We start from the raw sequence: 24,211 nt of genomic DNA, 5'->3' as shown, positions 1-24,211 counted from the left end.
GCATTTAGATGAGGAAATTTAAAAGTACAAAGGAATTTATAAATGATAGATGTTAATGTGCTAGAATTTGTAAAGTTTCTTGTTTGGGTAACGGATTTAAAATATGGAATTTAACCTTTATTTGTAAAGTTATCTTTTTTTTGTAAAGGACCCATTAGTGTAGTGGTCTGGAGTATTTACTTCCTCAGACAAGGTACTGGGTTCGAGTCCTAGCATCCGTGTTGTGTGTCTGAGTTTAATATGCTACTTTTCAATAGGAAAGGAGCTCAAAAAAAAAATTGGAGGAGCCCCACGGGCCCACATTTGTTTTCCTAATTAATAGGGATACAAATAGGGGTGGGCACGGTTCGGTTTGGACCGGTTTTTGTCTCAAATTAGAACCGATTCGATACTATTCATCCGGTTTGGTTCAGTTCGGTTTTAATAAAAAAAATTTCAAAAACTGTCCGGTTCGGTTTTGAACCGGATTATAAAAATTATTTTTTTAAATTATTTTTTAATACAATTCTCAACTGAAATATTATTATTTTTACTTGAAAATTAACAAATTATTCAATTTCATATAAAAAATAAATATTAAATTGAGAAAAGAGAGATATTTTGACATTGAACTTGGATAAATATTAGGTTTTTTTTAGTGAAATTAAAAATATAGCATTAAATATAAATATATATTGAAATTATACATTTTTTTAGTTTCACCGGTTCGGTTCGGCCCGGTTCGGTTTTTGAAGATATGGAACCGGATCCGGAACCAGTCCAAATCGGTTCGGTTCGGTTTTTGACCGGTTTTTGACTTTTTGGTCAACTCGATTTTTTTCCGATTTGGTTCGGTATGGTTCGGTTTGGATTTCCGGTTCGCCGGTTTGAGTGCCCACCCCTAGATACAAATATCCCAATCCAGAATATATCCCCTTAACCTAAACCCCACACGGAGTTTAGAGAGAATTGTTCTGTGCCCATCAACAAACTCGTTTCTCACGGCGGTGTTCTGATGACAGAAATTCATTCTCTTTCTTTCTGCGCGCAGCCCGACCCGACCAGGCCATCATATTCAAAACTGACGACGACGTCGGTCGACTTTTTTCTCTTTGCCTTTGTGTCTGTCTAGTCTAGGGTTTCAAACAAAAAACCAACCACCACAACACTAGCCACCCAGGATGAATAATAGCAACGTCAACGGCGCTGCAAAGCAGCGAGACAAATACATCGTTGTATTTGACAAAGACGATGAAGACATCACTATGATACCAGAAGAAAAATTCTTGTCCTTCCGTAGGCCCTTCTGTAGATCCGATGGTACGTACCTTCTTCTCTTGTTTTTATTCTTATTTTTTGTTAAATTTACAAGAAACAATCCCAAATTTCTACCCTAATTTGAAACCCTAAACTAGCCCTTAAATGATGGCCTAATCAAAAACCCCTATTTAGTCCACTGAAGATCTAACATAGCTGTAATTCTTTGGTTCTGTGTTTGGGCCTCTCAACTATTTCAAATTGTTTAGGCTGCCTTGTCACCGCAATAGTGAAATTAAACTATTTTCCATCATAAGTTAAAGTTCCATTCTTGAGATATTTAAAGTATGATTTCTGTTGTAGTTTTTTTTTTTAATCCAAAAAGTTTAAAAGAACCAAGCCTTGTCACCTATGAGCCTTTGCTTGTTATTTTGTGTATTTCTTCTTTGTATAATCTACTCTATAGGTTGATCAATCAATCGGTTGTCCCTTTTTTTTTTTTCTTTTCTAAGAACAATGCACCGTTTGTTGCACATGTTAAACTCTTGTCTTTTTAATTATGGTTAGGATCAGTATTTCACCACATTGTCAACAACCCCGACTTCGGTCAGAAATGGTGTTTACAAGATAAGACATCTTCATTTACTTCTGTCAGTCAGAGTTCCTATTCATCAGGTACAAATGTCTGATCTTTTGATATATATTGTTCTTATCGGTAACCTTTGAGTTATTCAACAAGTTCAAATTATGTGTGATTCTTCAATGTGATTCCATTCTCTTACAAGGCAACAACATGCCAATAATATGGGTTGCAAGATGACTATTTGATGGTGCTCACATGTAAATTGTTTATTTATTTATATATTTATGTTAGAAATGTTTACGTCTCAGTGAAAATCTCAGGTTCAATTTATCTATCTTTACTTGTAAAAACTTATGGTGGCATTTCCTTTTGCTTGAAACCTCAAAGTATTGCTTTTCTCATCGAACTGAGTTTGTCAAGCTATTCGTATTGAATTTCTGATTTGAGTGCAGAACATTTTGATTTCAGGCACTAAGGATACTGAAAGGTCCATATGACATCATCCGCACAGGGCATCATGTTAATGGGATTTGCACAAAATACAGGATCACGAGGGTGTGTATTGCTTAAATTTCCTTCCATTTTTGTTATTGCTGCAGCCCTATCTGTCAATTTTTCTGTACACAAATCTAAATGATTAAATTCTTAACATTTATGCTCATATAAGCATTCTTACTGTAGTTCTGGTGCTGGACCTTTTAATTTTCGTATGTAACGTGGTGATTAGATTATTTGTTTGATGTTAGAAAGGTTTAGACCTTGTTAGGGTTTAGTGAAACAAGAATTTTTGTTCTTTTTTTGGTCGTACAAGAGTTGAGGTGATGATTATAGGAGGAATATGAGCCTTCTGGTGCTCTCCGCCACTCAAGATCTGTCTGTAATGCTAGCTGGGGATGTATATGCAAAATCTAAGTTTTATGCCTCTTTTATTTTTTATTTTCCCATAAATATGAAAATCTAATCTCTTGTACGATGTGGTGTGCAGGATATATATCATAATCGGAAGAAACGTCTCATGAATATCCCCATAAAGGTGTGTAAATTGAGTTAGATCATACTGAATTTTTGCTGCTTTTCTTGTCTCTCTAATTTTTGAACAATGTAATTGGTATGTAGGAACTTGAAGAACTGGTAGGCTGTGAAATTTATATGCGCCCAAAGGTTAGTCTTCTTTTGATGGTTGTGTCGTAAATTTGTTTATTCTAGTCTTCCCATAATGAGTTTGATGTGTGTTTTGTTTTCAATGGAATAGAATGACTTGGTTGTCGCCATTGGGGGTTCAGATCGAGAATTGAAGCTAGTGAGGCAGATTGTGTCCGCCTGCATTGTACGCACAGTGCCTCATAGTGTCAAGGGATTGAGAGATTATCTTAAGATGTTCTTGGGTATTAAAAAGTTGAGTTTATGATGAATAATGTTTTACATTATCCAGTAGCTATATTTTCTTCAATTATTGTAAAGACAGTGAGTTAACTTATGAGTGCTGACGTCATACGATCACACTTCTCTCATTTTGGTGGGTTGTTGGATCAAAACCATTTTCCTTTCCCTTTGGAGTATTATGAGTGATCAGAAGCCTTTACAACTTATCTTTTCTTTGTATTTCCTCTAGTTTCGTTCTCTCCTAATATTAATACCGCTTGTGTTTGTTTGTTTGTTTTTTAAAGCTTTTAAAAAAACTCTTTTTCCTACTTTTCTAACCTTATCACGATTCACGGGTGTAACTTTATGAAAAGAAAAAGGAAATTTAGGATTAGCCAAAGAATAAGGGTGTTGCAAAACGTGACCCAATTGATTAGATATATATCCAAATAAAAGTCATGGATTCCTCCACCAATAATATTCTGATTGATCAAATAGGGATGGATACAAACATGATATATATCTCTCTCAGTCGAGTTCGATCCCCTCCACGTACAAAAAAAAAAAAAAGAATAAAAGAAGAAGAAAAAACTCGTTTAGTTATACACCTTTTGCTTGGGTAATTAGGTAAAATTTGAGATAAAGACTACATAAAGAAATTAAAAGATAGATGACCTTGACCTTGATCACCCAAAACTCCTCCACTTCCCTCCTTAATAGGAAATAAATACAGCTTATTCATCATGTTTTGAATACCAGCCGAGCGGAATTGCTCTATATTCTTTCTTACTATGAAATGTATTCATTAATTCATGTTTCCCTCCCACTCCTAAGCCCGAAGATTCTTGTGAAGGCGAAAGAGAGATACACTTGTTGTAGCTCAAGCATATAACTCTCGGGATTATATATTTTCTCGTATGGACGTTGTTGTTATATATTTAAGCCATAATTGCTTGCTACTTATCACGGATTTACACACGGATATTTAAATAATTTACGATTTTTAGTCTTCCTCTATATTATTTTTTGTATTTACCTTTTGCTTTGCCATCCTAGAATGCTTGGTGTTTTAACTTTCGTCATGTTATGTGGATGCAATGTGAATTATTCGCGAAATGTCGATGAAAATCTGTTTCTTGAGCTTCAAGTTATTTTTACCAAACATGTACATATATATATTTGTAAAATGGAACAGTAATCCAAACAAAAAATACAGGACAATAAAACGAATATGAACAATGATTGAAACACTATAGGTGGGAATTTTAGAAGACACCAAGCTATATATGAATTTTAAGAGTCGATCAAATCCAAGGAAAGGATCCATATCCTATTTTAAAGTATCAAATTTTTGGCTAAGTTATTTATGTTATGTCTAAAGAAAAACCAGCAAAACAAAAGCATGTCATGATCAATCTAGTTGTTTGAGTGTTAATCTATCTAATTGGCAGACAATGATACTTCCAAATGGTGATATTAATTGCGCCATGAAGAGAACTTGTTAGAACTGTGTTGGTACGTACATGATTTTCAAATCCATAAACGAAAACTTGAGGTTCAAATTGATATGGTTTATATATCCTCAAGGACAAAGGTGAAATAGCCATATAGCATATTCAAAAACAGAAGAAAATATAGTGTAAGGAACCCTACCATTACAGACAATCTGAAGAAAAAGAGAAAGCATGACAGACAACTCAAACTTACCAGAAGAAAAGCAAATATTAAACAAAATCCAGACAACTGATGGAGTTATATATATAGCAATATTCAGATCTAGAAAATAAAACAAGTGTAGGATCCCTCATCAACAAACTCGTTTCTCACGGTGGCGTTGAACTCATTATCTTTCTGTCTGCGCCCACGAGCCACCCAGGATGAATAGAAACGTCAACGGCGTCGTCAAGTCTGTGTCTGTGTCTAATATCGCTTTAGGGGACAGAGATGATGAAGTCATCACTATAATACCAGAAGAGAAATTCTTCTCTTTCCGTAGGCCCTTCTCTAGATCCGATGGTACGTACCTTCTCCTCTAGTTGTTTTTTGGTCAGAAAATGTGAGAATGTGAAGGTAAAGAGTCTCACATTGGAAAGTTGTGAAACCTAGCAATGGCTTATAAGGAGTTGGGCTACTCTCCCCATTGCTAATTGGTTTTAGGTTGGAACCTCAACTTCCTTCATGGTATCAGAGCGGGTTGCCCACGTGTGAAAGCCCAACGGCCACACGTGCTTCACGTCACCCAAAATATGTTGTCCACGTGTTAGGTTTGAAAATTCACCACACGTGCGGGGGCGTGTGAGAATGTGAAGGTAAAGAGTCCCACATTGAAAAGTTGTAAAACCTAGCAAGGGCTTATAAGGAGTTGGGCTACTCCTCCCATTGCCAATTGGTTTTGGGGTGGAACCTCAACTTCCTTTAGAAAAAAAAAAAAAAAGTGTTATGCAACTGATAGGACTTGAACCCATGATCTCCACTTCTTCTTCTCTTGTTCTTGTTCATATTCTTTTCATTGTTTAATTTACAAGAAACAATCCCAAATTTCTACCCTAAATTACACCTTAAATGCAGGCCTAATAAAAAGTTTTAAAACCCACATGGCATCCCCATCTGTTTTACATGGATTAGGCAGTTTTACCTATTTAGTTTAGGCTGCTATATGAAATCAATGGCTTAGTCCGAGGGTACCACCACACCACACCAGTGAAATTAAACTATTTTCCATCATTCTTGAGATTTTTAAAGTATGATTATTTCTATCATAGTTATGTAAAAGAACAAAACCTTGTCACTTGTGAGTCTTTGCATGTTATATTGCAGCAGCTGATTTGCAAGAGTCTTGGCCGCAGTTGGAATCTGCTTTAAAAGAGTATGGCATTGCATGTGCACTGGATCATGTATGTTATAATAAATGTTGTTTACAAATGTTCACTTTTGTGTATTTGATCTTTGTATAATATACTCTAGGTTGATCAATCACTCATTTGTCCCCTTTTTTTTTTCTTTATAAAAACAATGTATCTTTCGTTGCACATGTTAAATTTTTGTATTTTTAATTTTGGTTAGGATCAGTATTTCATTACATCGTCAACAACCCCGACTACGGTAGGAGCTGCTGTTTCCAAGACAAGACATCTTCATTTACTTCTGTCAGTCAGAGTTCCTGTTCATCGGGTACAAATGTCTTATCTTTTGTTATTGTTAAAATGTTTACGTCTCAATGAAAATCTCAGTTTCAATTTATCTATCTTTACTGATAAAAACTTATGGTGACGTTTGCTTTTGCTTGAAACCTCAAAGTATTGCTTTTCTCATCGAACTGATTTGTCAAGCTATTTGTGTTGAATTTCTGATTTGAGTGCAGAACATTTTGATTTCAGGCATTAAGAATACTGGAAGGTCCATATGACATCATCCGCACTGGGCATCATTTTGATGGGATTTGCACAAAATATAAGATCAAGAGGGTGGGTGTTGCTTAAATTTGCTTCCATTTTTGTTTGAAGTTGCAACCCTGTCTGTCAATTTTCTAAAACAAATCTAAATGATTAAATTCATAACATTTATGTTCGTATCAGCATTCTTACTGTAGTTCTGGTGCTGGACCTTTTAACGTCCAAGAATGAGTGTAATGTGTGTTTTGTTTTCAATGGAATAGAATGACCTGGTTGTGGTCATAGGGGGTTCAGATCAAGGATTGAAGCTAGTGAGGCAGATTGTGTCTGGCTGCATTGTACGCACGTTGCCTCCTGGTGTCACGAGATTGAGAGATTATCTTAAGGTGTTCTTGGGTGTTAAAAAGTTGAGCTTGTGATAAATAATGATCAGAGGGATAATTACACCACTGTTACTAATTGGTTTTCTTAATCTCGAATATACAAGTTTTTTTAATTTATAAAATATTTATTAAATCGTTTGGGAATCTATTTTTCAGCCTTTTTTTTTAATTTCATTATTTTCACTTGAATCGAGCTGAATATACTTTTCCTTTTTCCCCTTTTTTTGTGTGAACTTGTTTCATCAAATTCACTCTTTTCATTAGCGTTGTCAAAGTATAATGCCTTTGAGTTGGCTTAGCGTGTACCCTTTGGTTAGTATGTTCAGGGAGGCAATCATGGTGTCAGCCTGCTTTGTACACACAATGCCTCCTGGTGTCAAGGAATTGAGAGATTATCTTAAGATGTTCTTTGGTATTAAAAAGTTGAGTTTATGATGAATAATGTGTAACATCCCTAAGTTGGGCTATTAAAGAAGTTAAGAGTAGTTATCTCTGCACTTAAAGGTCTTGTCCGAATCCTTCCTCTTTCAATATATATCGCTTGTATTTAAAATAAACAACAACAAAAATTTCTATGGAGTCAACTTAGGTTGCTTCTTCTCTAACCTCTCACATGGCGTCGGCTTTACATGGATCCCACAACATCATGAAATCCATCTTATGAGATTTATTAGATCATATATAGAAAAGATATCTAAGTGGGACCTATTGTAGGTTCTTGTGATGTCTTCAAACGTGGTCCAGTGATTGATGTGAATCAACTAATAAGTTTGCTCATTTTCAAAGGTTGCATTGAATGGATCAAACCTGGTGGTTTAATTTGCTGATGTCAGATATAACATCACTCAATTATTCTCTTTCTTTCATCAATTTCATGCTAATAGTAGTGGTTAAAACTTAAAACTACCCCTAATGGCTAATATAATAGTTTATTTATAACCCAAGAAGATATTTTCTGGTAGAAAAATAATTTCACTGATGGCCAGACCATTGAGAGACAGTGAAAGATTTTAGCAAAGCACATAGAAACAACTTAATTAGTAATTTACAGAAGCTTAATTAACGGTGCTTAATTTCTTAATGCATGCATTACAATATATAAGATACATACATAGTCAACCTGAATTCCACGTGGAGGAAGGTGCACTGCCAGATCATTTGACCTGCGCGCCTCCCAAGCTACAGAGAAAGCCTTAGGTCTAAACCATTACCTCCTTTGTCTTCTTTCTTATCATCTTCTTCTGTTTTAGAGGGACCCGCTTCTCCATGATGACCAGAGCTCTTATCATCCTCAAGGAAGTCTTCTGGTTGAAATGCTGGGTTCCAAGCCCCAGCATCAGCAGCCTTGCCTTCTTCTTGCATCTTCTTCTCATCTTTTTTATCCTTTGACTCATGATTGCTTGAGTTGCCCCTCAAAAGTTCACGCACCTCCCTTGTACTTCTAATCAGAGCAAAGAATTTCTGAATCTTTTCCTCTTCATCCTCTTCTTCACTTTCTATCTTCCTTTTCTTTCTCTCTCCTTCCATGTTTTCTTCTCTTCTTAGTTTTTTGTGAGAGAGAGAGAGAGAGAGAGAGACAGACAGACAGACAGAGAGACAGAGAGACAGAGAGAGAGGGGGAGGAGATATCAGATATGGGCTAGTATAGTTTTTTATTTATTTCTAAAGATTACATCTGAACATGGTCTTTTTCTATGGAGTAGTGCCCATTACTTAATGTGGGAGTGAGTGTATGGGTTGAGAGAGAGAGAGAGAGAGAGAGAGAGAGAGAGAGAGAGAGAGAGAGAGAGAGAGAAGCAATGGACATCATTTTGTTTTCTTCTGCATTGCTTCTATTATTTCTTTAACTGGCTTTGTGTGCGACGGAGAAAGAGAAAGAGAATAGCTAATCGATTGCTTATGAACTCGTAAGTGTGTTGCTTGACTCTATATAAGTCGCTGCCTCGTAATTTTTTGACAAGAAAGAGAAGACAGAGTCATCGATAAGAGGATGACACATTGACAAGAATGCCCATTCGAAACTCTGCATATTTTGACTCGCACAAGATTCCAGTAGTGTAAGAAACCAGTGGTACAAAGGTCAATTCACATTATAGATTGCACTTGCCCAAATAATTGTAAGCGTCATCCCCATAACGTAAGGTCCACCAACTTCGTAGTGACACCACAGTATTATGACATGTGATAATATGACATCTTGCTGGCCCTTGATTCCTTGATATATATATATCATGGGGTCATATCATGATGTAGTCTTTTTTATTTTTAAACCCCATCAAGCTATCTTTTCAAGGTTAAAAGAGATTATAAGTTTGAATCTCTCTTCCCACCGATTGAAAAGAAAAAGCATTCTTACACTTATAGAGAAGCGAATCAATCGAGCACTCATGACTCCCTTAGAACATAAATGGTTAACTCAATATTGTATACTGAGTCATTAATGATTATTTAATTTGGTGACACTTAATATAAACAATTTGCTAAAATGATCAATGATTGAAACATACAGTATCTCATCCAAAAAAATACATACAAAAAGAAACATATTATATGGCAATGTGAAGCAGCGTAGAAGCCATCTTGCACCATTGCTGACCACAGAATTTTCTGTATGGAATTCTGGAAACACAAAGCTATGAAGCGAAGTATTAACACAATCCAAGTGGAAAATAATCATGAATTACATGATAAGGTAAAAGAAAGAGCCCCAAGAAAATAACTTGTACAGAAATCTTAAATTGCTAGTCCTCTGCCCAGCGAACCCCATGTTTTGCCCACAGATAGTATGCTCCTACCGGGCCTCTACCCCCCAGCTCATACAGCTCCGGTGCTATATTTTTCTTGTCTATCTCATTCAGAATTGGGGTTAGAATATTCCATGCGGCTGCGAGCTCATCGCTTCTCAGAAACAGATGGTTGTCTCCATTAATGACATCAAGAAGGAGATGTTCATACGAATCAGGCACCTCTACATTGTACCTGCCATAGTAACGCAAACAAGCACTTTTAAGTCATATAAAAATTGTGTACTGCAGTAAACCTGGCAATGCTATGCTAGAGTGCTTACTTATCCTTATAAAGTAAATTCAGCTCCGGAGAATCCAACTTGAACCCCAATCCTGGAATCTTATTGTTAACTCTGACTAGGATGGCTTCATCAGGTGTATCACGCAGAATCAGTTCATTGGTAGCGAGGTCGATGTTGTGCCCCATACGCTCACGATAAAGGTTTCCTGGGACACGATGAAACTGTATGCGTATCTCCACTCTGCATTGTACAATTTGTACTCAGTAAGAAGATTCTAAGTTGTCAAACTAGATTCTAGCTTAAATGTTTGACTAATATAATGAATTTTCCCCCACAAAGTGGTACTAAAATGTATGTAACCTGTGTTGGATGAGTCCCATGCCAGCTTTGATCAGGAACGGCACACCATCCCAGCGTGCGTTGTCAATGTACAATGCAGCAGCGAAATATGTGGGGGTCAGGCTGTTCATAAATAGATCAACCTTATCTCTAGTACTCCCTTTATATTGGCCAAGTATAACATCACTGGGCTCCAATTTCCGGACTGATCTCAGAAGTTTGGCCTGAAAATAAGCTTGTCATAAAAACAACTATAGGCACTCCTTAGGAGTATAACATGCAGGCCTACCTTTTCATTTCGTATATCTTCCCCATCTAGACTTATTGGTGTTTCCATGGCAAGCAATGCTATTGTTTGAAGTATATGACTGTGTACTATGTCACGAATGATCCCGTAACCATCAAAGTACCTTCAGAAAAGGAAAAGAAAATAAGTTATCATGGCAGTTCTTTCTCAGGTTTTACTGTACGTACTCTAAAAGCAAGGATACAGCTAACAGGATTACCTTCCTGCTTGGACACCCAAGTCTTCTGATAAAATGACCTGCAACACAACTCAAGTGTTTTACATAAAATATATATACATATGAATATGTACATGCTACATATATTTCATTAGATGAAGAAAAAAAAAAAATAGAAAGATAACTTACTTGTACATTGCGTATATATGTACGGCTCCACAGCGGCTCAAATACTAGATTAGCAAATCTTAAAACCGTGAGATTTTCAATAAGGTTCCTTCCTAGAAGATGATCAATCCTGAAATAAGAGACACTGTAAATACATGAATGGATGATGTCAATCTTCTGTTTGATATGTGTAGAAAGTATAAACAGGAGACCTGTATATTTGTTTCTCTTCAAACTTAGAACGCAGAGACTGCGTCAACCGATGAGATGATAATACATCAAAGCCAAAAGGTTTCTCAATGATTACACGATTCCAGCCCTTCAGGGTTTGGGCATTATCAGCGAGAGAACATGCAACATTTATAAGTGCTTCTTGTGGCACAGAAAGATAAAATATCCTGTTCGCTTCAGATTTTCCCTGAGGTAGGTTAGCTGTTACAGAATCAATTATCAAAAGCATCCAGCTAGTAATTTCGAAAGGCAAATAAGTGCTATTTAAGACAGAAAATATTTTCTTAATATCTGTGCATTCATTTTACCTCAAACTGCTTCATCAGCACATTGAGTTTTGACATCCCTTCTCTGTTGTCATAACCTCCATTAATGTAGTGTGTTCTACTAAGGAAAACATCCATTTTGTCTCCACAGTTTCCTCTGAGAGGTATTTGTATGTCCAATGGTTAACTTAAAATGCAGACATCTTTAGGCCCTTTGAAAACGGATGCTATTACATACAACAAAAAATAAAAAACTAGATGACATATCATGGAATATAAGGTGACACAAGAAGCATACTGATGGTCAACACGACAAGTCAAAGTTGAAGCGATCATGGATCTCAGATCTTCATCTGTCATATTCTTTCTTGAATAACCAAAGATACTTACATTCTGCAGTCAAAAAGTAAAACAATGAAAGAAGGAAACACTTTTTTACTCAATGAAATGTAGAACAACTTTGTATAACTTGGTTCTTGGCCAAACAGGATCTTCATTGTACATGCTAGAACCATATTAATCATGGATTGATGATAGTGTCACAACAGAAATGCCCATAAAAATCTGGCTGGACAACGATAGCAAAGTCATCCTACCTCAGGAAGAAAGCCACTGTAATACAGCGCAAAAAGCGCTGGAAAAATCTTTCTCCTAGCCAGCTCACCAGTTGCTCCTATGACCGCAATGCAGAGTGAGGGTTCTTCACCACACTCAACGAGAAACTTGGAGGAATGTGTTTGTGGCATGGACGGAGATTCCACTGAAGTAGTGGGCTCTGTTACAGAAGCATGTGGTTGGGAACTTGGCAATGAACTTTCTTCAAGTTCTGAAGTTATTTTCGAAGTTTGATCATTGGAATCTGCAGATACATCATCTAGAATATGAAAAGACTTCACCATGAAGAAAAAGAGAACATTAATTGTAAAACACCCCTTCTTTTTTTCTTTTTTTTAATTCCTAACCATCAACGAATTTTAAAGTTGATGCGATATACCTTCATGTGATAAAGTCGAACCAGATTGATCTGTTGAGTGATCTTTGAATTGATTTTTAATACTCTTATACTCATTTGTAGGTCCAAGTTTTCTCTGATGCTGTTGATGGTGTAAGTTCTCAAGTATCCATTGTTTTAAGCCACAAAATTTTCGGCACAAATGGAGAGGTCCTCCATGAAGCACAACTCGTCCACCCGACCCAGAACGGAGGTAGTTTGCTGGAGCCTACGAACAACCCAAAAAAGAAAGAATTTTTCCTTAATTAGTACAGATGAAAACTAGCCCTGATGGAGCTGATAAAGCTAGAATAATATGCCCCCATCCCGAGTCCCTGCCCATTCCGACTTATGGGATGAGCTTGGATGAGCTAGAAATAGTCAATGACACTGAATGAAGCAATTAAACACCAATACACACATTTTTATTGGTAATGAAAATTATACACAATTTCATCTCACCCCCAAATCCCTCTTTTCAATCTCTTATTCCCTCTAGAATCTAATGAGACAAAAAAATGAGAGAAAGAGGAAGATGGATAAAAATGTCATAACCTCAAAGCCTGAAGCTCAAACCATCTTGACCTTACTCTATCTTCCTCACAGACCTGCCCCCCAAATTCAGCACTTTGGATTTTAGGAGTTTAAGACAAGTTAACTAACAAGACCTCACTCATGGTGCATAGACTCAAAATCTCATCACCCCACATCTATAATTATTAGAACCCATTTACAAAAGTCCTCCTTTTCCCCTATCTCAGTTATAGCTTCAGCTTGGTTGTCCAAAAAACACAAGACAAAGCAAAGCAAAGCAAAAGAAAAACAAATTTGATCATTTCCATTTTTCCTTTTTCAGTATCCAAAATTTTCACTGCTTCTCACCCATTTTCCCAGAAACCAAACACCCCATTTCACCAAATACTACACTAAGCACTATGCATCACTACACAAAGATAAAAGTACAAATGAATATACATATTTGATAGTTGAGAGCTCACCCCAAAAGAGAACTGGTAAGCACTGGAGGAGAGATAGCTTGGCCTTGAAACTGAGGATGGTACAGATACAGCTGAAAATGACATCGACATCCTTTTGATCTGTTTACGAGCTCAGGCTCTACATTCTTTTGATGTTCTGTGACTGTGAGCTCTCATAGAAGAATACAGAGGACGATTGCAACCAAAGGTTTGTGGTTTTGGGTGCACCCGATAAAACTATCATTGACCCCGTGAGATTAATCGATCGGTTGATAAGTTTTCATGGGTTAAACCAGAAATGATTAGGCGGCGGGTGAGAAAATGGACGGTTGTGATGGGATGAGAGAGTGTTATTTAATCTTACAATCTTTAAATTTTGATCTGTACTACGTTATCATTGCGTTACGTCATGTTCACGTACTTTTTATTTTTGTCGTTTCTTTAAAACCAGGGGCTTTGTCGGTTTGTTCTTATCCAGAAAAAAAAACTGAAACAAAAAAACAACAACAGGGGATTTTTCATGGGCTTGGTATAAAACCTTGTTTGGTTATTTAGGTTGGATCGGATGTAGGTCTTTATAAATCTCCGTGGCCCATTTGTACCCTACACTTTCTCATGGCTGCTATCATTTGTTCTCTAATTCCTTACAATTGACCAACTGACCAAGGGTAAGTTGGAATGTGGCAATCAAAGGAAAAAAACACACCAACCATTGATTTTAATCACCCAATATTTAGACTTTGCATAAACATGCCCTACATTTGTTCTTGTATAGAAAGTCTCATGCATAAAACAAGTTTACACAATAAACTCTTACAATCGTCTTTCATATATTCATCACGTGATTAATTATCGTGATCTGTGAGATATTTATTTATATAGGTTCTTTTTTATGAGTGGTTAAGCTACAAATACTATGATGCATTTATTGCGTTAAACAATTTCCTTCTTTTCAAAAAGGGAAGTGCTTAGTACAATAATTATGAAAGTAGTTTGGTATAATCTGTGACAAACCCACATGTGATCATAGCAAAACTCAATGGAAAAGAAGGAATCTTTGGGTTTAGTAGCTAAATTATCTTTGGTAGGACCAAAACTCAAGCACAAACAATAAACGACAAATCATTGGATAATAAACAGAGAGAACCAAAGAAAAGAAAAAGAAAGTTCCTCACCTAAATTAAATGTACAGTTGCCAACTCCAATAAAGAATGTATGCAATTATGTGGTGCGTGCTATCCATCCAAAGTTCCTCATTACCCCAATATTATATTTCAATTATCAATTATAAATCATCTATAAATCATGAATATATACTCTGTTTTTTGTTGTTTGATAGTGACCCTCCACTAACACGTTCCTTTGCATAACCTCCTCCTCCCCTTCTCTCTCTTTCTCTTTCCCTCTCTCTCTCTCTCTTATAATCAATCCACTTGGAATCTTTACCAGTTGTAAATAAATCATCTTGAGCAGATAAGACTGGTGGTTGAGGCTTGTGAAGATTACAGGCAAGAAAGGCTCTTCTTTTTTCTTTTGATATAATTTTCAGAATCTTGCATGTTTTAATTCCAAGGCTTTGTTTTTCAAGGTAGATTTCTGGGTCTTTGACTTATATCATCATCTGGATGCCTCATCAGTCTGATTCCAATTCGCGTTTTGGTTTTACTTTTTTGGGTTCGGATGGCTTTGTTTAAATCCAGTGTTTCATCTGTGTGGTTTGTCTTGGGAGCTAAATTTTTGGAGGGTCTAGTACAATCTGATATCCACTTTTATTTGATCTTCATGCACTGCAGGATATTGAGTTTTCAATTTATATCCAATTAACAAAATTTATTGTTTGTCAGTTAGTTTAGTGTCTGCCTTCATACAGAGCCATTTTCTCTTGTTGGTGGTGACTGCTGACTCTGAGTTTCTGGCCATGGGGATTTCTCAATTTTGCATTTGATATGGTTTTTCGAATAAAAATTGGTGTATGCAGTCTCATCCATAAAGATGCTTATCTAAAAGAAATGAAAACAAATGGGCTTCAGTCCTTTGATTGGTCTGACTGAACTTGATCGGTTCATCAAGTATTAAAATTGTAATTGCTAGACAGACAGTTGCTAATTGTTTATAGTTTAACTGTTTCAACAGTATCCATTCATATAATTGTTTAGCTGTTATATTATGGTATTAACTACTACTATGCTACGAGCATGATTTAAAGGAAGAGCATTGATATAATGAATCTGTTAAGAATCAGCTTTCGGATTTTAAAGTAACCAATGAGTTTCATAGATAAAAACTTTCAGTGGTGTAAACTCAGCAGGAGCTAAACCTAGACAGGTTGCTGATTGTAGACGTAGACTTCTTTACTCTGTATGTACTTGTGTTTATGCCTCTGCATTTTTTTCACTCATTTCCGGTAGTTTGATGCAGGTACTTAGATATTACTTCCGATTTGATGCTTTAACACATTCCTCAATTAGATATTAATAGCTCATAAATGGGGTCTGAAGGACCTTCAACAGTAACAATTCATGTGACTGGTTTTAAGAAATTCCATGGAGTTTCAGAGAATCCAACTGAGACTATTGTCAGTAATCTCAAAGAGTATGTGAAGAAGAAGGGTTCACCAAAGGGTCTGGTTCTTGGAAGTTGCAGCATTCTTGAGACTGCAGGACAAGGAGCAGTTGTTCCCCTATACCAGACATTGCGATCTGCTATCAGCGAGCAGGATTCTTCAAATTCCAGTAGAATTATTTGGGTGAGTTGTTCTCATGTCTGGTCCATTGCTTCTCATTTTCTAAGCTGGATCACACTTTATTTCAAGTTCCTTTCTTTCTGTCCTTAGAAGCTAGTCTGCTAAGCATATATAACTAGCTAGTAGACTTTAAAGACCCCTACATATCTAAGAATATCAGCATGGTTTGGGTTCAAAACTTGGGACTCAAATTCATTTATCATTTCTCCTTTTAAACAATGTTCTTTTGATTTGTTCATATAGGAACTGGATACAGCTCAAAGAATTTATAGGAATTTGATTTGATGATTGGTTCTTTCCCATCTGGTTTTTCTATTATGTGAAAGAAATTTTTTCACATAAAACTTTAGAAAATAGTCATTATCAACATCATCTATAGAGAAAAAGCTTGTGCACATGTATTAAAGATTTTACTAGAACTTTAATAAATAACAGAACTATCCATCACATCTGTTCAAGAGCATTTCATCGCTACGATTGTTGTACTTGCGCAGATGTATTCATGTGTCATGTGTCTTACCCTTTCTTAATTTTAACCGTAATTATGTAGGTACACTTTGGTGTTAATAGTGGTGCAACAAGGTTTGCTATTGAGCATCAAGCTGTCAATGAAGCTACTTTTCGTTGCCCTGATGAGATGGGATGGAAGCCTCAGGTTAGATAGAACTTGCAGGGGTTGTCTCTGGTTAATTGGGATTTTATTTGACATCAGCTTCGAAGTTCTTCAGATTTTGTTAACTTTTATCATATGTTTTGCAGAAAGTCCCCATTATTCCTTCAGATGGTGGAATTTCACATATACGAGAGGTAGGCTGGGTGGCCATGATTTTTCATTATATGCCTCCTAAAGATTTCAAGTACTTTCTCTTGCACCTCATAAATCATTAAATTTTTTTATGATTACTTGAAGAATACCTGCTTGAAGGACTGAAGTTGTCTTGAAAAATAGGTTGACTTTATACCTTAAATTTCTTTCCTCCATGATGGTTGCATGACGGTTGATTCAGAGGTCCTATTTTGTATTTGAGTATGTGACTACAATGGTTCCTCATTTTCCTCAATCTTGGAACTATTTCTTCTTCTGATTATGTGCAGACTTCTCTTCCTGTTGAGGACATAACAAAGGCCTTGGCAAAGAAGGGTTTTGAGGTGATGACCTCAGACGATGCAGGCCGCTTTGTATGCAACTATGTCTACTACCATTCCCTTCGGTTTGCAGAGCAAAACGGGATCAAATCGCTCTTTGTTCATGTGCCTCTGTTCTTGACCATAGATGAGGACACACAAATGCAATTTGCTGCTTCCTTGTTAGAGGTGCTCACTTCATTAAATTAGCAGTCCATCATCATCCAACCATATCTGTATGCCAAAGAGCTTGATCGAAAAGCTAGTATGAAGTTGCCACGTTTATTAAGGTGGATCAACGCTTCATAAATGGAAATGCTTGAATAATCAGGAAGTGTAATCAAAGCGAAACTGTATTGAAAGAACATTCTTAATTGTGATGTATTTTTCCATAAGTGTTTTCCAGCAGGTTCCGGTAACTTGCCGAAATTTTTCAATCCAGTATGTGAATGACATCCCAGTTTGCTCATGGAGCTTGCTAATACTTGTGTTATGTGCATCTCCTTCAATGTGATATTATTGGATTAAAAGAAAAGAAAAAAGTACATAAGGTGAAGAAACAGAAATCAAATGAGTAGATTTGCCATATACAAAAAACAGGGGAGGATCCAAAACAGAGCAAGAAAGTCAAAAGAGAGCAGAACAATTGCTTGAGTTCATAAGAGTGGGAGAAAAACTTTCCTCTGTGGAGATAAGGTATGATGCACAATGAATGACTAACAAACCGCTACTATTTTCATAGTAATGGGTATGGCAATTACTTGGCACTCTGAGGTTGCATCTAGAATTGCCAAAAGTCAGTGCTTTCTCTGTCGAGAGATATATGTGATGTGGTCCTGTATGACCTATTATGCTAGATGTTATAATGGTGCTCTATGGTCCCCCATTAGATGGACCAATCTAAAAACATCACTGAGCAGAGAAAAAACTTGCATATTCCGGTAGTATATATTGTTTAAGTATGTCTTTCTCTTTGTTTGATTTCTCAAAAATTTAAGAAATGACTTAAAAGTTTTTGAAAGTCCGTCTCTCTTCATGTAACTTGTCAAAATTTCAACGAATGACTTAAGAATTTTGTAATGAGTAACATTCATCACTAATGAGTAAAGCTCAATTTTTTGGGTATGTAACAATATGGACGGCCTCGAAATTTATAAAATCCTATGTAAGAAAGTAAACTTTCAACTTTTGGTTTTGTCATTTTATTTTCTTGCTGAATTCCTTTTCAACCCAGTTTCACCATAAGTCCAATGGTTCACTATAAACTAGTGGAGGCTGTTGCCTACCCACCCCCAGGCAGGCATATGCAGACATGAATTATGACCACAAAGTTCTTTTGTAATTGTGCATGTACCTTTTTCTGCTCTACTGCTATGTTTATTAGTGATAGTTTGTATGACTCACCCTTTTCTTTTGGCATTCACATCCATTGCTTCGCTTCGTAACATTGGCAAAATAGGATTGCAACTCCTAATATCCAAATTTTATTCATATAATTCTAGCTTATTGTTTTATTTTGTCCCAAGAGGGGAAATTCAGACACAGTGTCTTCTGATGAATGATGAATCGTCGAGAGTTATGCTTTTGGCCTCTAAATTATTTGGTTGTCATGATTCTGTTGCTCTTTCATTAATACGCTCTGGTTGTTATTTATAGTATAATAATTTTGTTTCCGAATTATGATCTCGTATGCATTATGCAGGGTATGTTCTGTGAAGGCTACATAATTTTGTTATTTCTAGCATAATAATTTTTTTATTTTTGCGCATCTCAAAACTACATAATTTCTGCACAAGGAGAAGCGTTCAATATTCTGCCGACTTTTAACGGCGGTCTTTCAAACTGCGAATAATACATTCTTTTGCAGCGCTTAAAGACGGTCTCTTTCGCTACTAAAACCCACGAAACACCGTTGCAACAGGTTTTGCTGTCACATTTTCACTGAGAATGTATTTTTCTCTGTGTTTTTGGGGTAGACGTTTGTTTTACTTCCCCTAAAATACTATGAGCAATTAGATAACTCATGTAAAAGCCACAACAAACTTGATTGCACCAATTCAACCCAACACTACAATATATGAAAAACAAGCAACAATTGCTAAGTTACGAAGCCGTAATGAAACGCCAGCTGTGTTAGAAGTAAACTCCACATTATGTGAATATAATTTTGATGTTTACTAATTTGATTACTGAACACAACTTGGATTTAAACGAGATTGAAAAGGCACTAGATTTAAGTACAAACCAAATTTCTAGCTTATCTACAAGCTCTTGGATATTAAGAACAAAACATAAAAATAAAGCATTCTACTACACCATATACCATATATAACAGACTCTTGGACTTCTTAATTACTTGTAATTTCGTTTAGAATAGCTATATTTCTTTGATATGTATCTCAGTTTACTTTTGATTGGTTAACACCTTTCCTTACCATTCTGTGGCAACATTTCTGGAGTGCCCCCCAACAAGCAGAAAACTGGTGGAATTGTAAGGGTCTGCACTGTTCCATATGCACTCCAGCAAATTGGATTTGACACAAATTTTCCTTGGGCAGGAAGCAGTTCCACTTCAGAGAGAGTGAGATTTGTGCATGGCATGGAGTCGCTGCAAGCAAAATGCATAGGTGGGCTTCTCACATCATATGTACCTTTTATCTTTGAGTACAAAATATCTGATATGTGAACTGCAGAGGTTTGGTTAGGGCATTTCTTGGTGAGGCAATAGTACTGATCTAACAAAATCGGGTTTCGAACGGTGTCCATGTGAATGTTTTGGAATGTTACTCTTGACACAGACCCTGATCCACCTTGCCAAGTTTTGATTCGAACCCCATTGTCAGAGTGCTTGATGATTGAGTCCTTAACTGTAATGTTCGAAACACATGCTCGAGAATTGCGAATTCCAAGACTTCCAATGCTACATGGGAAGAAAGAGGATTTGGGTTGAGTGAATCTTGGAGAATAATGGAACTTTAGAAACCATCCATATGTGCTTTGAAGCAGTGGATGTACCTTATTCCATGACTTGGACCACAAGTAATATTCCTAATCTCCACATTATAACAACCTGCTCCAATTGATACGCAGTCATCACCTACATGAAGTGTCAATAACCAAAGAGCAAGGTAAGCATTTGAGAGATTGCACGATGGACAACAAATTGGAAGCTTCTGTTGTGTAATTAGTAATTACCATTGGAGATGACTGAATTATATAGTTTCACATTGTTTGTGTTCTCTATGTGAATTCCATCTGTATTGGGACTTAGAGCAGGTGTTTTTATGTTAAGTGATTCTATGTAGACGTTTTGACAGTTATCGAACCGGAAATGAAACTGGGGGCTGTTCTTAACTTTGAGTCCTATCACACTCAGATTAGAGCTCATGAAAAATCTTATGGCCTGCAACATAAAGTTCATATGTAAACAATATTTCCACCAAAGTTGACCAATGCTTACTTCACAAGTTCTGAAATTTTTTTACTGTGACTTACAACTGGGCTATCACAAGGACCAGGCTGTGTTGTTCCAGTAAAACCCTGTTCCATTGCATATATATAAAAGAACATTGTGAGAAATTGGCCTAAGAGTAATAAAATAAAACCAATGGTGCTGTGAAAGAATAACAAAGATGCTTACTTTGTGCGGCTTGCAAGGAAGGTTCCACCATTTCTCTCCTCTCCCATCTATTACACCAGTACCTTGCATTGACATTTCATTGATTCTGTAGAAAACAAGCCATTGTCTCTTGCTGTTATTTCTTGGCCATGAATCAGGTCCATCTGGTGGCATTAGTGTCCCATCAATCTTCCCCATCAACCAGTCAACGAACACGTTAGATTTCGGTAAGACAAAAAAGTTACCAAATTTATCTTTGTCTCTCAAAGAATTTTGTTGAAAAAGCAATGCATATTTGTGTAGATGTAACTACACAATTCTAGAAAACTCAAGAATACTCATGTTGCTAGACTCTGGCGGTGGAGCATGATGGCTAAACAATAGCCACAAAAATAAATATCGTACAATATATAAGTTTCTAGTATAAGCCACACACTTGTGGCCGGAGGAAAAAGAAGCCAAGTTGGTGGACGTGGTGATGTCGGCAAAGAATGCCTATAAATAGGCATGCAATGCAATGAAACAAGGTGGAGTCTAACAAAAAGAACTCCCAATCTATTAGGGAGCCAAGAGCTGCCTAAAATCCTAAGCTAGAAAAGCTAGGAAACTAAGCAACAAAGCTAGCTATCTAGCTAATCAACTAAAGGTGGTGTGTACGACTCCCAATCCACGAGGGAGCTACATGTGAGATACCCAACCTATGGAAGAAGCTTGAAGACAAGAGCTCAAGCTGGGGCCAAATAGCCCAAACTAGTCTCAATCAAGTGTGGTGGCCAATAAGCCAATAAGCTAAGAAGGAGGCCAATTAGCCTACACCAAGCTATGTACTATTCTCCTCCAATGTAATAAAATCACTTTGTTTAACTATTGTCCCATTGTTCTAAACCCCTTCACACATAAACCAACAATGGTATCATAAACACTCATCACACATCCTAAAATTCCAACAAATTTAAATAAAGTTCCAGCCTTTAAGAGGAGACCTAGATTAATTACCTGCATTTTGAGGCCAGGTTTACATGGCCCTGTGAATATTGTAGACTGTATCATAAAGGTATGACCTTTAGGAACAAGAACTTCTGAATCTTCAGTTTGACAAGCCGTGTCCCAAGCCAGCTTGAATGCTTGTGTGTCATCAGTAACACCATCCCCAATGGCACCATAAGATCTTACATTGAAAATAGTGGTAGGATTGTAGCTTGGGCTAACAGCCTCTGGTGCCGGAGAAGGTGGCAATGAAATTCGAGACATCAGATGCAAACCCTTATCATGTTTAGTGTCAGTACTTTGAAGGCTGCCGTGTATCGGAGGAAAGAAGAAACAAAAAGAGAAGAAAAAAATTTGAATAACAAGTACCCAAGCAAATATCATGTTCAGCATTTGCTTTCACTTAGGTGCATGTGGAGCAAATGGAATGAAAGAACTTTTAGCTACTTATAGAAATAAAGTGCTTCTATTGTCCTAGAGTTTATAGCCAAATTCATGCTGTTGGATTTCAAAGAGTGCAACTGGCAACAAGGATTTTGACAGGCAAATTGTCAGTGTCATCAGCTAGGCATTGTAGGGTCAAAATAGAACTGTAGAAGCAAGGCACCCACGATAGGAAGTTGAATGCACCATAAGAGTTAAGATTTATACAGTACGTGACCACTTTGAGCACCAAACAACTTGCAAGAGATAACGCTACAAGTCTACAATCTTTGGGATAAGAGGCTATTGCTGCAGCAGAGTGAGTGTAAGTACGTCCATTTCATACTTAGAAATAAGTACGTCATTTTCATACTTCGAAAGTTTTAGTGGGAAGCTACTTTTGAAGGTCAGTCCACGCCTAACACCATTCAATAATGCATGTTGTGAGACCGACCAGTTCCATTTAGAGAGAGCTTGCTTTGGCTTTTTGGGCACAATGTGAAGAAGGGTCTGCATGCGAGGAGCTATAGCCGGCCAAGAGAAGAAAAGAAAAGGTTGGTGGATTAAAGAGATTTTTGAGTGGTTTACCATTTGAATGATTATGTGCACCCATTTTGGACAGGAAAAGTTGTTGCTTTGGGATCTTTAAATGAATCCCATTTTGGTTTTTCCATGATTATATTCACCCATTTCATCAGAAAAATGGCAGTTTGTTGTGAAACTGGAAGTTGTATAGCTAGCATGAGTCATGACAAGGGAGTTGTAATTGTCCTTCACCCGAGGTCCTAGGTTTGATTTTCTCCTCCCCAATATTGCTTGTATCAAAAACTCCCATTTTGGTTTTGTTTGTAATAACCAATAGCCTCTACACCCGAGATTCTAGATTTAATTCCCCCTCCATAAAATTGCTTGTAAAAAATAAAAATAAAATAAAAAAGAAGTTGTATAGCATGATGCAAAGGCCTGAAAAAAGAAAAGCAATGATATTAGCCATTTTTGGAAGGTTTTCCCTACATACGTATAGCTTGCAGCCAAGCATTATAGATGATGGGATTGAAAGTCTTGAAGAAGACAGAAAAAGACAGAAATGAAATCATATTTCTTTTGGGATTATTATGAGGTCAACAAAAAGCAAACTTCATGCTTTGAAGAAACTCAATCCACTGACCCACCAAACCAATAGTAGCTTCTGGCTGCTGGTGAGGTCCTTTTATCTTCTTGAAGCAGACACTTCTTTATGTCGACATTCTCTCTTGAATGTCTGAATTAGGGTCACTTGGTTCAGACAATTTCAGTCCTCAAAATGTTGAGGTGAATGAGGCACATCTTTAAGTATAAAAAAGCAGCAATGAAATAAGTAAAAGAACAGGTCCAGAGCTTCGCAGAAACGCCAAGAATTTTGATTTGCTTGCAGTGCTAGCAGGCTATGGCAACCCACCCAAGGCCCACATGATTTATAAATTATGTAAATCAGCCCGTCTATTATTCTAAGAAAGTTGACCAGCCTAAGCATGGCCAATGGGGACAGAAAACTGATTGGACGAATTGAACAATAAGTTTTTTTTTTTTTTTTTAATTCCAAAGGGCCTTATTAGTTATTTACCATCTGTTCTCCAGTCAACTGCATGGCCTCTCAAGGTGTTCTACAGTTTTTATCTTGTTGCTATCTAGGTAAAAAGTAAAAAGTAAAATTTTGAAGAATCCAATTAACCATATATTCATGAAAGTGAGAAGGGGGTTGTTCAGATTTTCAACTGATACCGCCCATAATTTGGATAACTTCAGTTTGGAAAAGTTTTTGTTTTCCTAATAATCAAAAAAGGAAAAGGTTTGTTCTATAACATTCATTTTCCTAAGTACAACTCCCTTGCAATGAACACTTTAGCACATTGCA

At 36.7% G+C, this 24,211-nt stretch overlaps 6 protein-coding genes across 7 annotated transcripts; 3 read left to right on the top strand and 3 right to left on the bottom strand.

The window, feature by feature from the left end:
- LOC109949879 lies at positions 933 to 3,449 on the top strand. The gene is made up of 6 exons (XM_020566717.1): positions 933 to 1,299; positions 1,804 to 1,911; positions 2,288 to 2,374; positions 2,805 to 2,852; positions 2,936 to 2,980; positions 3,072 to 3,449. Exons 1-6 carry the CDS (start codon positions 1,297 to 1,299, stop codon positions 3,225 to 3,227), a joined length of 447 nt encoding a protein of 148 aa, XP_020422306.1. The 5' UTR covers positions 933 to 1,296; the 3' UTR covers positions 3,228 to 3,449.
- On the top strand, positions 5,059 to 6,992 carry LOC109949752. The gene is made up of 5 exons (XM_020565901.1): positions 5,059 to 5,197; positions 5,999 to 6,075; positions 6,245 to 6,352; positions 6,559 to 6,645; positions 6,837 to 6,992. Exons 1-5 carry the CDS (start codon positions 5,059 to 5,061, stop codon positions 6,990 to 6,992), a joined length of 567 nt encoding a protein of 188 aa, XP_020421490.1.
- On the bottom strand, positions 7,951 to 8,750 carry LOC18775201 (protein NIM1-INTERACTING 1). The gene has a single exon (XM_007206490.2). The coding sequence runs from the start codon at positions 8,481 to 8,483 to the stop codon at positions 8,136 to 8,138; it is 348 nt and encodes a 115-aa protein (XP_007206552.1). The 5' UTR covers positions 8,484 to 8,750; the 3' UTR covers positions 7,951 to 8,135.
- Positions 9,426 to 13,818, bottom strand: LOC18772820 (glucose-6-phosphate 1-dehydrogenase 4, chloroplastic). Its single transcript, XM_007208257.2, has 12 exons — positions 13,442 to 13,818; positions 12,447 to 12,672; positions 12,049 to 12,311; positions 11,751 to 11,845; positions 11,495 to 11,609; positions 11,168 to 11,373; positions 10,977 to 11,085; positions 10,830 to 10,867; positions 10,613 to 10,733; positions 10,345 to 10,547; positions 10,024 to 10,224; positions 9,426 to 9,935 (listed from the first exon to the last, which is right to left on the bottom strand). Exons 1-12 carry the CDS (start codon positions 13,529 to 13,531, stop codon positions 9,698 to 9,700), a joined length of 1,905 nt encoding a protein of 634 aa, XP_007208319.1. The 5' UTR covers positions 13,532 to 13,818; the 3' UTR covers positions 9,426 to 9,697.
- Positions 14,745 to 17,772, top strand: LOC18773114 (pyrrolidone-carboxylate peptidase). 2 transcript variants are annotated; one of them, XM_007205816.2, is made up of 5 exons: positions 14,745 to 14,928; positions 15,839 to 16,166; positions 16,714 to 16,818; positions 16,923 to 16,970; positions 17,259 to 17,772. In XM_007205816.2, exons 2-5 carry the CDS (start codon positions 15,906 to 15,908, stop codon positions 17,496 to 17,498), a joined length of 654 nt encoding a protein of 217 aa, XP_007205878.1. In that variant the 5' UTR covers positions 14,745 to 14,928; positions 15,839 to 15,905; the 3' UTR covers positions 17,499 to 17,772. The 2 variants fall into 2 exon arrangements, with proteins under 2 accessions (XP_007205878.1, XP_020420580.1); XM_020564991.1 differs by having other exon boundaries at positions 14,747 to 15,008.
- LOC18774763 (polygalacturonase At1g48100) lies at positions 19,707 to 22,410 on the bottom strand. The gene is made up of 6 exons (XM_007206136.2): positions 21,904 to 22,410; positions 20,929 to 21,096; positions 20,784 to 20,828; positions 20,484 to 20,691; positions 20,304 to 20,385; positions 19,707 to 20,208 (listed from the first exon to the last, which is right to left on the bottom strand). Exons 1-6 carry the CDS (start codon positions 22,285 to 22,287, stop codon positions 19,707 to 19,709), a joined length of 1,389 nt encoding a protein of 462 aa, XP_007206198.2. The 5' UTR covers positions 22,288 to 22,410.

Source organism: Prunus persica, chromosome G6 (assembly GCF_000346465.2).
Source record: "Prunus persica cultivar Lovell chromosome G6, Prunus_persica_NCBIv2, whole genome shotgun sequence".
In the NCBI taxonomy this organism is placed as follows: Eukaryota; Viridiplantae; Streptophyta; class Magnoliopsida; order Rosales; family Rosaceae; genus Prunus; species Prunus persica.
This window is presented reverse-complemented; position numbering and strand designations above follow the sequence as displayed.

Coding starts and splice junctions, on each gene's coding strand:
- LOC109949879 (XM_020566717.1), top strand. Junction 2,375..2,804: donor CAAAATACAGGATCACGAGG/GTGTGTATTGCT, acceptor TGTGGTGTGCAG/GATATATATCATAATCGGAA. Junction 2,981..3,071: donor AAATTTATATGCGCCCAAAG/GTTAGTCTTCTT, acceptor TCAATGGAATAG/AATGACTTGGTTGTCGCCAT.
- LOC109949752 (XM_020565901.1), top strand. CDS start 5,059: ATGAATAGAAACGTCAACGGCGTCGTCAAGTCTGTGTCTGTGTCTAAT. Junction 5,198..5,998: donor GCCCTTCTCTAGATCCGATG/GTACGTACCTTC, acceptor GTTATATTGCAG/CAGCTGATTTGCAAGAGTCT. Junction 6,646..6,836: donor CAAAATATAAGATCAAGAGG/GTGGGTGTTGCT, acceptor TCAATGGAATAG/AATGACCTGGTTGTGGTCAT.
- LOC18775201 (XM_007206490.2), bottom strand. CDS start 8,483: ATGGAAGGAGAGAGAAAGAAAAGGAAGATAGAAAGTGAAGAAGAGGAT.
- LOC18772820 (XM_007208257.2), bottom strand. CDS start 13,531: ATGTCGATGTCATTTTCAGCTGTATCTGTACCATCCTCAGTTTCAAGG. Junction 11,374..11,494: donor TGCTGATGAAGCAGTTTGAG/GTAAAATGAATG, acceptor AACCTACCTCAG/GGAAAATCTGAAGCGAACAG. Junction 9,936..10,023: donor AATTTACTTTATAAGGATAA/GTAAGCACTCTA, acceptor TTACTATGGCAG/GTACAATGTAGAGGTGCCTG.
- LOC18773114 (XM_007205816.2), top strand. CDS start 15,906: ATGGGGTCTGAAGGACCTTCAACAGTAACAATTCATGTGACTGGTTTT. Junction 16,819..16,922: donor AGATGGGATGGAAGCCTCAG/GTTAGATAGAAC, acceptor TATGTTTTGCAG/AAAGTCCCCATTATTCCTTC. Junction 16,971..17,258: donor GAATTTCACATATACGAGAG/GTAGGCTGGGTG, acceptor GATTATGTGCAG/ACTTCTCTTCCTGTTGAGGA.
- LOC18774763 (XM_007206136.2), bottom strand. CDS start 22,287: ATGCTGAACATGATATTTGCTTGGGTACTTGTTATTCAAATTTTTTTC. Junction 20,829..20,928: donor TTCCTTGCAAGCCGCACAAA/GTAAGCATCTTT, acceptor GCAATGGAACAG/GGTTTTACTGGAACAACACA. Junction 20,386..20,483: donor TAATTCAGTCATCTCCAATG/GTAATTACTAAT, acceptor CACTTCATGTAG/GTGATGACTGCGTATCAATT.